The 14,446-nt window shown below is 41.7% G+C and overlaps 1 protein-coding gene across 1 annotated transcript in view; it reads right to left on the bottom strand.

Moving 5' to 3' along the window:
• SLCO4A1 (solute carrier organic anion transporter family member 4A1) overlaps positions 1 to 14,446 on the bottom strand; it is an 88,850-nt gene that overhangs the window by 21,734 nt on the left and 52,670 nt on the right. Inside the window, exons 2-4 of the mRNA XM_060771979.2 lie at positions 10,327 to 11,312; positions 5,998 to 6,088; positions 1,741 to 1,862 (exon numbers count right to left, since the gene is read on the bottom strand). Of these exons, the coding sequence (XP_060627962.2) occupies positions 1,741 to 1,862; positions 5,998 to 6,088; positions 10,327 to 11,140 (1,027 nt within the window). The 5' untranslated portion in view covers positions 11,141 to 11,312. The remainder of the gene's footprint in view (positions 1 to 1,740; positions 1,863 to 5,997; positions 6,089 to 10,326; positions 11,313 to 14,446) is intronic.

The raw sequence follows: 14,446 nt of genomic DNA, 5'->3' as shown, positions 1-14,446 counted from the left end.
ATAATGCACCAGTAAGGCCTTATGCTGGGGAAAGTGGAAGGCAAAAGGCAGAGGGGCCGACCAAGGGCAAGATGGATGGATGGCATCCTTGAAGTGACTGGACTGACCTTGAAGGAGCTGGGGGTGGTGACGGCCGACAGTGAGCTCTGGCGTGGGCTGGTCCATGAGGTCACGAAGAGTCGGAGACAACTGAATGAATGAACAACAACAACAAGGCCTTCTGTGGATCACCATGAGAATTTGGGGGGGGGGGGCTGAAGCCCCTCAAGCCCCCCCTCACCCCGGCTACATGCCTGTTGCTCAAGTTAAAGCAGGCCGCTGAGGTACCTCTATTGGTCACAGCACCACTTTCGGCTCCTTGAAATGCCTGATCAAAAGGGAACTGTTGTAATTTCCATTAGGAAGAATTTCTTCATTGTAAGAATTGATTGAGAGAGGGATGGAATGGCTTGGAGGGTGACTGACTCTCATACTTATGAGTCTTTAAAATAATCGGATAGGCATTTTTCAGGAGTGTGTTTCATTTGGAACATGGTCTTTTCCAACTGACTTCTTGCTTATCAAGCATTGTTGTCATTTCTAGTGAGTCATGTCTTCTTATGATTTGTCCAAAGTCTGGCAATCTCAGTTTAGTAATCTTGACTTCTAGGGAGAGTTCAGGCTTGATTTGTTCTAGGACCCATTTATTTGTCTTTTTAGCCATTCATGGCAACCGTAGAACTCTTCTCCACCACCACATTTAAAATGATTACCTTACTAGCTTTCTTTAATGTCCATGTTTTCTGCTGCCCCGGAGATTAGGACGTGGAACAATGGCTTCAAACTACAGGAAAGTGGATTCCACCTAAACATAAGTAAGAACTTCCTAGCTGTGAGAGCTGTTCAGCAGTAGAACTCTCTGCCTTGGCGTGTGGCAGAGGCTTTTAAACAGAGACTGGATGGCCATCTGTCAGGGGGGCTTTGGATGTAATTTTTCTGCTTCTAGGCAGGAGGTGGACTGGATGGCCCATGAGGTCTCTGTCTGAACGTATCTCCCCTTATGAACCATCTAGGACCTTAAGATTGTCTGGGGAGGCCCTGCTCTCGTTACCACCTTCGTCACATGTACATTTGGCAGAGACGAGAGACAGAGCCTTCTCGGTGGTGGCCCCTCGGCTGTGGAACACTCTCCCTTAAAGATATTAGATCAGTCACCACCCTTTTAACATTCCGGAAAAAAGTCAAGACGTGGCTTTTTGAACAAGCGTTTGCAAATGCAGAATAACTGACATAGAAAAATGGAACTACTAGATAATGAGTCCGGACAACGTTTTTAACTGTGAATTTATGTTTTATTGAATTGTTTAGTTTTTATTATATGTTATGTTTTTAAATGTATTTATGACACTGTAAGCATTGAAGTTTGCCCTGTTAACCCCCTTGAGTCACCTACGGGCTGAGAAAGGCGGTGTACAAATACAGTAAATAAATAAATAAATACATTATTGGCAGAGTCAAGGTATGGAAAATTTATTTCAATGTCTTAATCACTACCCGAGATCTTCTAAATTAAGCATTCTAGAGATTTAAATGGGGTACCTTCAATATACAACTCATATGCTCTACTACTGAGTAATCCATCTTTCTGCACATAAACAGGATGTGGTGAAGAAGATTCTTGCCACTTGGCCTTTTTCAAATCTCTCAGGAAAGACATGGCTTGCTTTGTAAATTGGTTTGGTTGGAACATTTTTAACATACCTGGCAAGCGATGCGGATAGCCCAAGATGGGGATTGCGATCAAAAGGGAACCAGCCCCAGCACCCAAGAATCCGATCCACCAAGCTCCAACCCATAGGGTATTGTCTGGGGTCAGATCAATTCTGCAAGTAAAAGACACGAGAAGAGTTGCTCAATGCTCATGGGTGAAAATCACTTCACAATGGTTCTCTCCTGATCTTGTCGCACATTAGTATTACTCAAGGCAAGGTACATGCAACTTGCAACCTATAGTGAGTACAATGGTGTTTTTCAGCAATCAAAATCATGCAACCCGTCCTGTCCATCCAGAGAAGTGTGGCAACCTCCCTTCCCTGGATGGGCATTTCCATGTTATTGGAAAATGGGGAGAAGAGCAAAGAAATAGACTTTGGAGATATGATAGCCATGTATAAATATGTGAGAGGAAGCCACAGGGAGGAGGGAGCAAGCTTGTTTTCTGCTTCCTTGGAGACTAGGACGCGGAACAATGGCTTCAAACTACAAGAGAGGAGATTCCATCTGAACATTAGGAAGAACTTCCTGACTGTGAGAGCCGTTCAGCAGTGGAACTCTCTGCCCCGGAGTGTGGTGGAGGCTCCTTCTTTGGAAGCTTTTAAGCAGAGGCTGGATGGCCATTTGTCAGGGGTGATTTGAATGCAATATTCCTGCTTCTTGGCAGGGGGTTGGACTGGATGGCCCATGAGGTCTCTTCCAACTCTTTGATTCTTTGATTCTATGATTCTATGACTCACTCTGGAGAACCTATAGATGTTCTCTTTGGTTAAAAAAAACACCTAGCAAGTTTTATTTACAGATTTCTTGTTGTTCTGGACTAAAATCCAGAGCGGATTAACCATTCCAGTGGTAAGGAATTCCCCAGTCCATGACTTTGGTTAGTGTCATCTTAGCCTTTTCGATAGTGCCATATAATTCAGATTATCAAAGCAGATAATCCACATTATCTGCTTTGAATGGGATTATATCCATCTATACTTCCATATAATCCAGTTCAAATCAGATAATCTGGATTTTATATAGCAGTGAAGAAGGAGCCCTTAACTTGAGAGGAAAGAAGGGTATCATTTGTTGGTTCTCCCAAAGGGAACAAAATGGTATGGAGTAACCTTTGATTCTGGCACATCTTCCATAAACTTCAAATACCATTTTACCTTTAAAGAAACACAAAGCTTGGCATGAACAGTATTTCTGTTTGAATTGTGCAGCAATTTATGGTAGGGTTAATATTTCACATTTCAGATGGGGAGGGGACGAGGTTATGGAGAGTCTGAGCGGCTCTCCTCAAAGCTCACAAACCCATTCTGGGATTAAAAATTAAATCACAAGCTTAGTTCTTTAAATTAATTTAAGATTAACACTTTTGTTCAAGTTGAAAGTACCAAAACATTTGAACAAATTTATTATAAGAAAGAATGCTCACTGAAAACTTGTGCAAAGGTATGAACACTGATCGAACCTTTGTCTCTGTCTATATGCTTTCATTTTGCCTGGTGACATATAGTGACCCCATGAATTTCATAGGGTTTTCGTAAGCAAGGCATCCTCATAAGTGGTTTTGCCAGTTCCTTCCCCTGGAATATACCTACAGCACCTGGTATTTGTTGGCAGCTTTTCATCCAATAACCACGGATGACTCTGCTTAACTGGGATCAGCCTTATTTGTGATTAAGGTTCTATACAGAAAGTGAACTTGCCTTATGAATACACTAAATACAAGATTGGCAGCTTGTAGTTGCCTAAAAATAACTCCAATGATCAATGTATTGTCGAAGGCGTTCATGGCTGGAATCACTAGGTTCTTGTGGGTTTTTTTGGGCTATAGAGCCATGTTCTAGAGGCATTTCTCCTGACGTTTCGCCTGCATCTATGGCAAGCATCCTCAGAGGTCTGTTGGAAGTAGGAAAAATGGGTTTATATATCTGTGGAATGGCTGGGGTGGGGCAAGGAGCTCTTCCCTGCTGCAGTTAGGTGTGAATGTTTAGCTGATCACCTTCATTAGCATTTGAAGGCCTGCCTGAGCCTGGGAAAATCTGTTGCTGGGAGGTGTTAATCTGTGCCTGGTTTTTCCCTCTCTGTTGTTTAGCTGTTATAATTTTAGAATTTTTTAATATTGGTAGCCAGATTTTGTTCATTTTCATGGTCTCTTCCTTTCTGTTGAAATTGTCCACATGCTTGTGTATTTCAATGGCTTCTCTGTGTAGTCTGACATGGTGGTTGTTGGTGTGGTCCAGCATTTCTGTGTTCTCAAATAATATGCTGTGTCCAGGCTGGTTCATCAGGTGCTCTGCTATGGCTGACTTCTCTGGTTGAAGTAGTCTGCAGTGCCGTTCATGTTCCTTGATGCGTGTCTGGGCAATGCTGCGTTTGGTGGTCCCTCTGTAGACTTGTCCACAGCTGCATGGTATACGGTAGACTCCTGCAGAGGTGAGAGGATCCCTCTTGTCCTTTGCTGAACGTAGCATTTGTTGGATTTTCTTGGTGAGTTTGTAGATTGTTTGTATGTTGTGTTTCCTCATCAGCTTCCCTATGCGGTCAGTGGTTCCCTTGATGTATGGCAGGAACACTTTTCCTCTGGGTGGATCTTCATCTTGACTCTCGTGGCTTGTTCTTGGTCTTGCAGCTTCTTTTTGCAGACCGTGCAAAAAGAATCTGCGAACCCCACCTCCTCCAAGATGAACTGAACCACCTCAACTGGGCTCTCCAGGCCAATGGATACTCCACCTCAGACATCAGAAGAGCTGCAACCTAACTCCAATGATCACTTGCCATTGTTTGTACTGGCTGGGATCAATGTAATAATCATTATTTGGTATCCAGAATGCTGTGATTTATTTATTTATTTATTTAAAACATTTATATTCTGCCCTTCTCACCCCACAGGGGACTCAGGGTGGAGCACAATATATATACGGCAAACATTCAATGCCGAGACATAAAACCATAAATATGTACAAACATTAAAATCACTTATATTCACATTAAAAGTTGCTTAGAGTCTTGCTTATTCAACATTTGCCCATCCAACGTTCTGTATTGTCCAACGCAATCTGGCTCCCACCAAGATCCACAGCTGTTTCAATAGATTGCGATGTGTTGCGATTCATAAATACAGTAATTACTACATAACGTTACCGTCTATAGAGCTGCTTTTTCTGTCAATTTGTTGTAAAACATGATGTTTTGGTGCTTAATTTGTAAAATCATAATGTAATTTTGAGTTGAATAGGCTTTTCCTGACTCCCTCCTTATTATCCAACATTTTCGCTTATCCAACGTTATGCCGGCCCTTTTATGTTGGATAAGTGAGATGCTATGGTATTTGTGAATCCACAATAGCACTGGTTTTATAGCAGTTGGCTCTGTACACTTTACAGAAGGCACTTCTCTGTTGGAAGAGCTTTGAGAGATCTACTTATAAGTATCTTATCACTGAGTGCTTGTCTCATCAACTCCAGTTTAAAGCTTTAACAAAGGATGAGCAGTGGCCTTGAGTTTGCCCATTTCCAGTTATCACAGAGACATGTGATAGAGCTGAAGGCACTAATTATGGTTGGTGATGTCCATATCAGAAGGCAGAAAATCCTATTGGAGTTTTAATCCAGATTTCAAAAAACATCCCAGATCCAGAATCCTGTGTTCAGTAGGTTCAGTACAATGGGCTGGCAGGACTGAAGACCAACAGGTCACAGGTTTGAATCTGGGGAGAGGTGGATGAGCTCCCTCTATCAGCTCCAGCTCCTTATGCGGGGACATGAGAGTAGCCTCCTACAAGGATGATAAAACATCAAATCATCTGGGCGTCCCCTGGGCAACGTCCTTGCAGATGGCCAATTCTCTCTCACCAGAAGCGACTTGTAGTTTCTCAGGTCGTTCCTGACACACACACAAAAAGGACAATGGGCAGCTCTTTTTAAGGTTTGGACTAAAACAGAGAGCAGATGCATTGCCCCACTAACATGGAAATGACTTGCCATCTCTAGCAAGTACAAGGAGCCTCTGATCACAGACTTCACCACCAAAAGGTCTTGACAAAGGTCTTGAACTGTTTTTTATTTGTGGGTGGGGGTGGGTTTGGGAACTATCTTAGAGGTTGGATTCCAGATGTGAGCAAAATGCAAAGTAGGCATGGCTGAATTTGACAAAATACCACAATAAAGTTTATATATGTATAAATCACATGGTTGTTAAAGAGAAAGAAAGAATGATTAAAACAAACAAAGAAATTGGTGGTTCACTTACTGTCTTCCAATTTCAGTGTAAATATTTAGAAAGACTCCTCCAACCAGATAACCAGCTGCAGGACCCAATATGGCAGCAGTGTAGAAAATGGCTGAAAATTAAAAACATTGAGATGGATATTTGATAAGTGGCAAAGTGCAAAAATGCAAAGTTTGTATTCTAAAGTTTTGCTGAATTTGAGAAATGTGCAGAATAAATAAATAATTGCTGTTATGCTCTCAGTTCTTCCATGGTTTCATTAATCTTTTGCACTCCTTCAGCAACAGATCTTTATACACCTGCATTTGGAACACTAAAGCAATGCTATTTTTATTTGATTCCGCAGGGCAGAATGTGGATTTTAGTCCTTGGTGGCTTTGTAACAGAGACAATTTCTTCAACCTGATGACCTACATTGTCTCTGAGCAACCTACCAATTATATTATGTCGCCATGCATCATAGCTAGGCTAAAACAATCGATGGTGCTTAACTATGAGGAAATCAACACCATTCCACCACCAATACCACCATCTCCATCATTTTGTGATAGCTAAAGTAGTAGTAAGTCCCAGCTTGACTCAGAGCAAGCCAAGAGAAAGGCAGCGAACATCTGCATCCAGTTTAGTCAGTACCCCTCATAGTCTGATATAAGAACACAGTACTGGGCATCAGTACCAGCATGGTGTACTGGTGTGAATGTTGGACTATGATTCTCGGAACTAGGGTTCCAATCCCTGCTTGGCCATGAAACCCACTGAGTGACTTGGAATAACCCACATTCTTTCAGAGGACAAAAAAGTCAAACCCCCTCTGAACAAATCCTGGCAAAAGAAGGGCTGCAATACATTAGCCTTAGGGTCACCACAAGCTGGAAATGACTTGAAAGCATACAACAACTTGGTTACCTAGTAGAACATTAAGCTGGAAAGGAGAGAAGGGATGCAGTTGGGAAGTAAAGTCTTTATTTCAGCTGCTGATATCCAATTGACCATTTTGAACCTACAAGGCTCTCATTTGTGGTCAGAGAAAGTTTTCCAAACCTTGGAGTTCAAAAGGTTTTAGTCTGCAATGGTCCTGTATCAGTCCCTGATTGATGATTTGGGTCTCAAGACTTGGTTCTCTACATATTTGGAGAATTTATATCCATTCACTGTGCTTGCTGAGATTCTTGGAAGCTGAAGTCCCAAGCCTCTGTTAGAGCAAAGACTAGAAAAGCTGGCATAGGCTATAGAGTCCTATTGAGCATCTTCCTTATTTAAAGAGTGGAAGGCAAATAAGTGTGAGTTCTTGTGATAAACTTTGTAATGTATTCCCCACTTGGATATCTTATTATAGGTAAGCTGAAATCAAAGAAGGAAGATTCTGGAAACAAGCGTAACATTCCCTTATGTGATTACATTTCCATTATTATTGTTCTCTTGTTTACTGTTGCTTGTTCTATAGCAGAAAAAACAGTTGTGCCTATGGGAACTTCCATGGCAAAATTAGTGATATTTTCTATTGTTTCTAATATTTTCAGGAGTAATGATTTATTGAAAATATATTTCTTAATTGTTTTTCAACACTTTAAGTTAACCTACAATGGCTGGACTGCTGTTAATTAGTTCCAAGTAGATTAGAGACTTTGAATCAATTGTTGAGTGGTGAGTCAACACATAGATAAACTGAACTGATTCATTTTCTAATCTAGTTGGGAGTCAGCTCAATCTTCAAACAAGATTTGGTGGCAGTATTCACTACACCATTATTATGTCAAGAACTGAAGATGTGAAATAGGTTTAAGCCAAGATAAGCTGTTTTGGTTGTTTGTGTTGTATCAAAGTAACCTTTGTCTGGATTTTCCCACACATTTTGTAAGGGTTAAGCAATGATATAACTTAAGCATTGCTATACCATGCAATACTTGTAAATTTACCAGACAGTCATCGAGCTTGCGTTATCCATTCTGGCAGTTAGTTACTATATGTTATTGTTTATAAATCACCTTCATTTGTAAGCATAGGGCAAGCTTTGGGGCTAATATTATAGATTTTACTTTAACCCATGGATAAATCAAGGGTAAAATGTAGGGATATGAAAAAACAAACCTTTTCCCTTTCTAAAAAAGGAATATGTAAATTGAAAAGATGTTTTTCATGTGGTCTGTTGGCTTCTGGCTGATGATAACCCCATGAATTTCATAGGTGTTGCCATAAAGGTTTCTTAAAGGTTTCTTAGAGTTCTCAGAGGTTATTTTGCTGGTTCCGTTTGCATCAGTGGCCATTTTTAATAGGGGCTTACTGTAGTCTCCAGTCCAGCCTCACAAGGCTTGTGAGAGGCTGTTAAGTCTCACAAGGCTTATACAGTAAGCTCCTATTAAAAATGTCTGCTGCCTCTCTGTTTCATTTCAAGTACCAAAAATGACAGGATGTATAAACATTTTCAGCATTGAATTTCAAGTTGTGCATTTCATGGTTTAAACATCTAAAGTAAGTGGTGTACTTTCATATTTCAGTTGAGCCTAACAAAGCAGGCCTGGGGAAATTACTGCTCTCCAAATGGTAGACAACAAGTCCTAGCCACCATAGTAAGGAATGCTTGGAGTTCCAGTCCAACAACATCTTGAAGGACCACATAATTCCCACCCCTATAGCAAAAAGATTTACTATCTGTGGATTAGAGATTTTGTTTTATTTCTTAGAGTGTCTCTCCTATTTTTCATCCTGGCTGTTTAATTCAGATCTCACATAGCTATTAGCATGATCTTTCACATTTCGACAATCAATGGATGGAAAAGGCCACTGATTTGCATGAGATTACATGCCAATATAAGTGGATAGATGTAAAATATTAAAACAGTTGCTGGAATTTAAACACAAAAAACAGTGCATCTCACTTTAAGGAGTGTGGATTTTTGATGCACAGCCACAATGGTTTTTTTGAGTTCCCCAAACTGGAGCCCTTTCAAAGAAAGGGCATCTTCAAAGAGACACAAAGCCACCCCTAGAAATGTTTGTTGTGACATTGTTTGCTTTACAAGTTTACGGACAGAACTTTTCAGGATTTACCATAAAGGCATGTAGCAGGTCTTCATCTAACTTCTTTCTCAAACTCTGCTTTTCCAGATGTTTTGGACTTTGGTTCCCACAATTCCTAACAGCTGGTAAGCCAACTGGGATTTCTGGGAGCTGAAATCCAAAACATCTGGAGGAGCAGAGTTTGAGAAACACTGATCTGATCCAAGGAAGTGGGTAGAGGTAAAGGCTAGGTTGTTCCTAAACAGTCGTGGTACAGTGTGCCCAAACACAACACAGGTTTTCTTCTATACAAAGAGAATGGAGGAGAACTCTTTTGTGTTGGCGCAAAGAAGTGGAGACAAATGTTAGCATTAGAGAGGGAAATCATTAACAACCTTGTGTGATGTACCTAATAGCTACATCTGTGACTAATGTTCCCTTTTGTGTGAAATATAATTAATAGAACAAATAAGAGCTGTGTGTGGCAAGACTGAAAAGTTCAGGTGCGCATTTCCCTGTAGAGGAAGGGAGCACAATTGTTTTACATCTCCCATCGGCAGGCAGAGTAGGATTTGTCTGGCATAGAAAACTCCCCTTCAGTAAATCTCCCCCTCTTCCATGGTGATTTAAATCTCTGCAAGAATGTCACAGCCAGTTTAGAGCACTGTGGGAGCTCCATACAGTTTGTGTGGGATCGCTTCCTGCAGGTAAATCTTGCTAGTAGATACTTTGAGACTTCCCACTGTTTCAAATCCTAACTGCAAGGCAATTGCAAGCACTGTGATCACACTAATGGATTTCAGGTTGCTTTTAAATCAGCAGACCTTGCAAACCTTGCAAAGAAAAAAGTATTTTTTTTATACCACAACCCACTAGACAACATGATCATTGACCATAATGCCCAGGGTGTTCTTTAAGCTGTGATCCAAAACACAGTTGGATAGTACTATTGATGCTAATGCATTGAATCATTGGGTTTTAATCTTCAAGTCATTTTTTACTTATGGTGACCCTAAGCAAAATTACTATAGGGTTTCATTGGAAAGATCAGGAGCCCCAGTGGCACCATGGGTTAAACCCTTGTACCGGCAGGACTGAAGATTGACACGTCGTAGGTTCAAATCCAGGGAGAGCATGGATGAGCTTCTTCTTTCAGCTCCAGCTCCCCATGGGGGGACATGAGAGAAGCCTCCCACAAGGATGGTAAAATATCAAAACATCTGGGTGCCCCCTGGGCAACATCCTTGCAGATAGCCAATTCTCTCACACCAGAAGTGACCTGCAGTTTCTCAAGTTGCTTCTGACACACACACACACAATAATGGAAAGATTTGTTCAGTTTGGATAACTTACCAATATATACAGGGGAATAGTTGGACTTGACATTTTCATCCAAATAAGTCACTCCCAGGGTATAAAGTGGTGTTGCTCCGATTCCATGAAGGAACTGTCCAAGCATAAAGACAAAGCGGTAATTTGAGAGGCTGGAGACGCTCTCTGAGCACCCCACACTCTGATTGGAGGAGCACATGCCCAGGTCCTCTGAAAAGTGTACTTCGTATTGGCTGGTGGTGAACTGGGGCAGTGCAAAGACAATGGACCCAATCCCCATGATCAAGACTCCCCACCCAAGCCACCGCGGTTTATGCCCATTGCCTCCAAAGTAACTGACAAACGTCAAGCACACACAGGCAGCAATGTCATAGGAGCTGGCGATCAGCCCACTTTCATAGCTCTGCAGGTCAAATCGCCTCTCTATTGAGGTGATGACAGTATTGATGAATCCGTTCACTGTCATTCCTTGGAGGAACGAAGCTACACAAAGGAAGAACAAAACTCCTTTGGGTTTATTGAAGAACTGTAAACAATTTGGAGTGAAGCCACCCCACCCACACACAAGAGCCTCTCCTTCTGAGGAGACATATTTAATGCCTGCATTGAAGTGGTTGTCATTTTCTGATGTCACATCACAGAGGGGTTTAACACAAGAGTCCGAAGGGCTGTTTGCATTGGAGTAGAAAGTGCCATTGCTCAGAGGGGTATTACAAGAGTCCTTGGGGCTGGAGGTATCAAAAGAAAGGTTGTTCTCCATTGGATTGGATGTGTTAGAAAAAATAAGCTTCTGGGTGCAGTTGAAGCCATTTTCTCCCACCAACTTGTGAGGCATTTCCACCAAAGAAGCTCCAACTAGTGTGTTATGCTTTCTCTCTCCTTCTCTACACAAAGGCTGGTTCTCGATTCTTGCAATTGTGGAGTGACTTGATCTTCAAGAAGAAAGAATTTGTTGTAAATGCATAGTTAAGTAGGTGGGCAAAGATGAGACCCTGAGCCACTTCATTCTGTAAAGAAAATGACACCAAGAGTTAGTAGAGCATAGCTTGGCCAAGATCTTACAATGGGATTGTGTAGTCAATATCTGCCTATGGATTTATACATTGTGCTATGCAATGATGGATGGCAATGCTGTGCAGCTAACCAAGACACAAAACTTGCAAACTTACTCAACAAAATATGCATGTGATATGCAATACACAACATATGCACTCTAGGAGTTGTAGTATTTAGCCTTCTCTGGCAAAGAGTGCTGGTATCTCATAAAACGACAACTTCCAGGATTCCACACGTGTCATGGCATTTAAAGCGATGTCTAATTGCACTATTTTTAAAGTGTAGATTCACCCAAAAGTCTCTTTTATCTTATAGCCAAAATACAGCAAACAGAGTGAGGGCAACACAGGGGAGATATTAGACTTTTGTTCCAGGGGTATAAAGTGGCATAAGGCAACAAACAACTCATCCAGTGCTATTCCTTAGACTAATTGATACAAGAAGACCACTGTTGTTGCTGATTCCAGTACTACCAAAAAATCACATCAATCACTCACAAAAATGCAAACACTGTCTCTGAGACCTGAAAGAGAACTTTTGCGAACATTTCCCTCTTACCACCACATGAAGTGGATCAAATGTGTTTTTGCAGCCCTAAGAATGCCATGATGCAACATTTTGTTGCAACCCCCACTTTGCTTCATTTCTGTCCCTCTTCTTTCTTCTCTAAGGACCCTAATTCCATACAGGGATGGGCATGTGCTGTTCTTTTCCTCTTCTTTCAATCACAGAAGAACCGCTTGTAAATTGCTACTAGTCGTTCCCATTGTCAAAATAATTTTATTCCAGGCCTTCACATCTGTTTACCACCACACAGCACAAACTTCTGAGTAGATAATTAAACTGTGTGCACTCTATAAGAAAAACTGCTTGGAGACAAATGCAGCTGTATGGTGTTTTTTTTAAGTAGCTGATTTTTCTGCTTTTTGGATTTCTCTCTCTCTGAAAATAAAAATGGAGGGTACTCCTGGATCTACAACCAAGCCACATGTGTTGACTGATTTCATGTTAGTTTAATGCCAACCATGAATAAAAAACTAGATCCTTTTTCAAAGTTCAGGTTTTGAAGCTTCTGTAGTGGACGCACTACATTTTGTTACTTGGTGTTAGACAGATATTAAACAAGGTGTGCCAAGTCATTTTGGGAGCTGATGAGGTGGAAAATTCCCCATTAACCTCACACTGGCAATAAAATATAAACATTAAATCCAGGATAGGTGTCACACACACACACAAAAAGAAATGTCTGTTTCACAAGCTTACATTCGACCACAGACAATCCCTTCTGGGATGCCCATTCTCATCCTCGAACCCTCTCCCCTTCCCAAAGCCCTTGATATCTAGCAAATTGTTTTTTACATGCTTCTGGCCTTCAATGTTGGGAGGTTATATGGAACTCCACTGTTATATCTTACCAGCAATGGTAAATATTAGGATTCCCCAGAAGTTGGAAAAGTTACCTATTTTGGACTGTAGCTGAAAGAAACGCCTGGACAGCTCAACTCTTAGACTTGGCTCCATATGGTGTAAATGAGGCATTGAAAAGACCCCCAGATCTTTAAAAAAAATACTTCTATGGACCAGAATTTTCAGTGGGAGTTACACCAGTGAAATTAATTTTTTTTTAACAACTGTAGTTCATTAGCATTTTCTCACATCGGGGGATGCCACTATCCCATTTTCAAACTCTACTCCAAGTTGAGGACTTACTTGGTGAAAAATTAATACATGATTCGTTCCAACCAATTTTCTGTCATCCCATATTTTCTGCTACTTTGAAAATATCCTGGTTTCATTCCCTTCCTTCAGTGTTCTCCCTTTGACTTTACTTCATTTGGTGCAAACTGAGTTAAATTAATGCAAAATAGATGTTTTGAATGAACTCATCAGGGATGGAAAACAGGAGGAATTTTGCCTTTCCCAGTATTCTCAGGCAATAGCAAACTTCTTAATAGACATGTGTGTGAAATTTGCTCTTACCATTTCTACCGCTTCTTTTGTGTCTTCTGTTTCTTCAGAAGCATGAAATGGGAAGCCCCCTCCTCGCATGGAAATCTGCTCAACACGAATGCTTGCTTTCATGTCTACCTGAAATTGCCTCCTTGCCTGCATGTAGCCAGGCCCATAGCTCAGCTGCAGGTGCGCTCCAGGCCAGCCTGTAGGCCCTGCCATACTCTCAGAGAGTGCATGGCAGGATGTATGTGGTGACTGGCAGGGTATGTAGGCAGGCCCGGTGCTTAACTGCAGGTGCACTCTGGTCTGGGCCTGCCTACATGCCCTGCCACACACAAACTCTTGGAGAGTATGGTGGAGCATGTGTGGTGGGGTGTGTGTGGTGGGGTGTACAAGCAGGCCCGGAGCTCAGCTGCAGGAACACTCTGGGCTTGCCTATGCACTTTCAGAGAGTATGGTGGGGCATGTGTGACAGCTGGTGCGGCATGCAGGCAGGTCCAGAGCATGTTTGCACAGTTGAGTGCATCTTACTCTAGAGCAGAAACAACAGGTGCCAGGTAAGAAGAATGCTGGGAAATTGAGCCAGTGGGTGGGAAGTCCTCCTCAATAATGATCCGAATTTTGGGGCTCTGAACCAAAAAAAACCCCTCTCATATCGGTGCCCGCAGTAAAATCCGGGACACGACATGGGGCTAAGCTTACCCTGAAAGCACAAGTCTACTGTTTAACTCTTTTCTAGCTTCTTCATTAATAACTTCTACCATCTTGGCTATGTTCTGATGTTGCTTGGCCACACGTATCCCAGTTTCCAACTTGGAAATGTTGGAGGGTAAGGTGCAGGGAGAGAGAGATGAAGCCTGCGAGCTGTCCCTCCCCTTCTTTGACACTACACTTGTTCCTACTGTACCTGCGGTAAAAACTTCTACTTCATATTTGTGAGGATGTTTATGTGAACTATCCCCTGTGATAATAACTCAACTTTCATTTCATTCTGACTCCATCCCCTCAACTGTACACACTACACATTTATGCCTGATCTTGAATATTATACTCCAAGCTTCTGAGGAAGAAGACTGCAATCTAGAAAAGTGCCTGCTGAAATAAATCTATCAACCTTAAAGGTAGCACTAGC

Source organism: Anolis sagrei, chromosome 4 (genome assembly GCF_037176765.1).
Source record: "Anolis sagrei isolate rAnoSag1 chromosome 4, rAnoSag1.mat, whole genome shotgun sequence".
Lineage (NCBI taxonomy): Eukaryota > Metazoa > Chordata > Lepidosauria > Squamata > Dactyloidae > Anolis > Anolis sagrei.
This window is presented reverse-complemented; position numbering and strand designations above follow the sequence as displayed.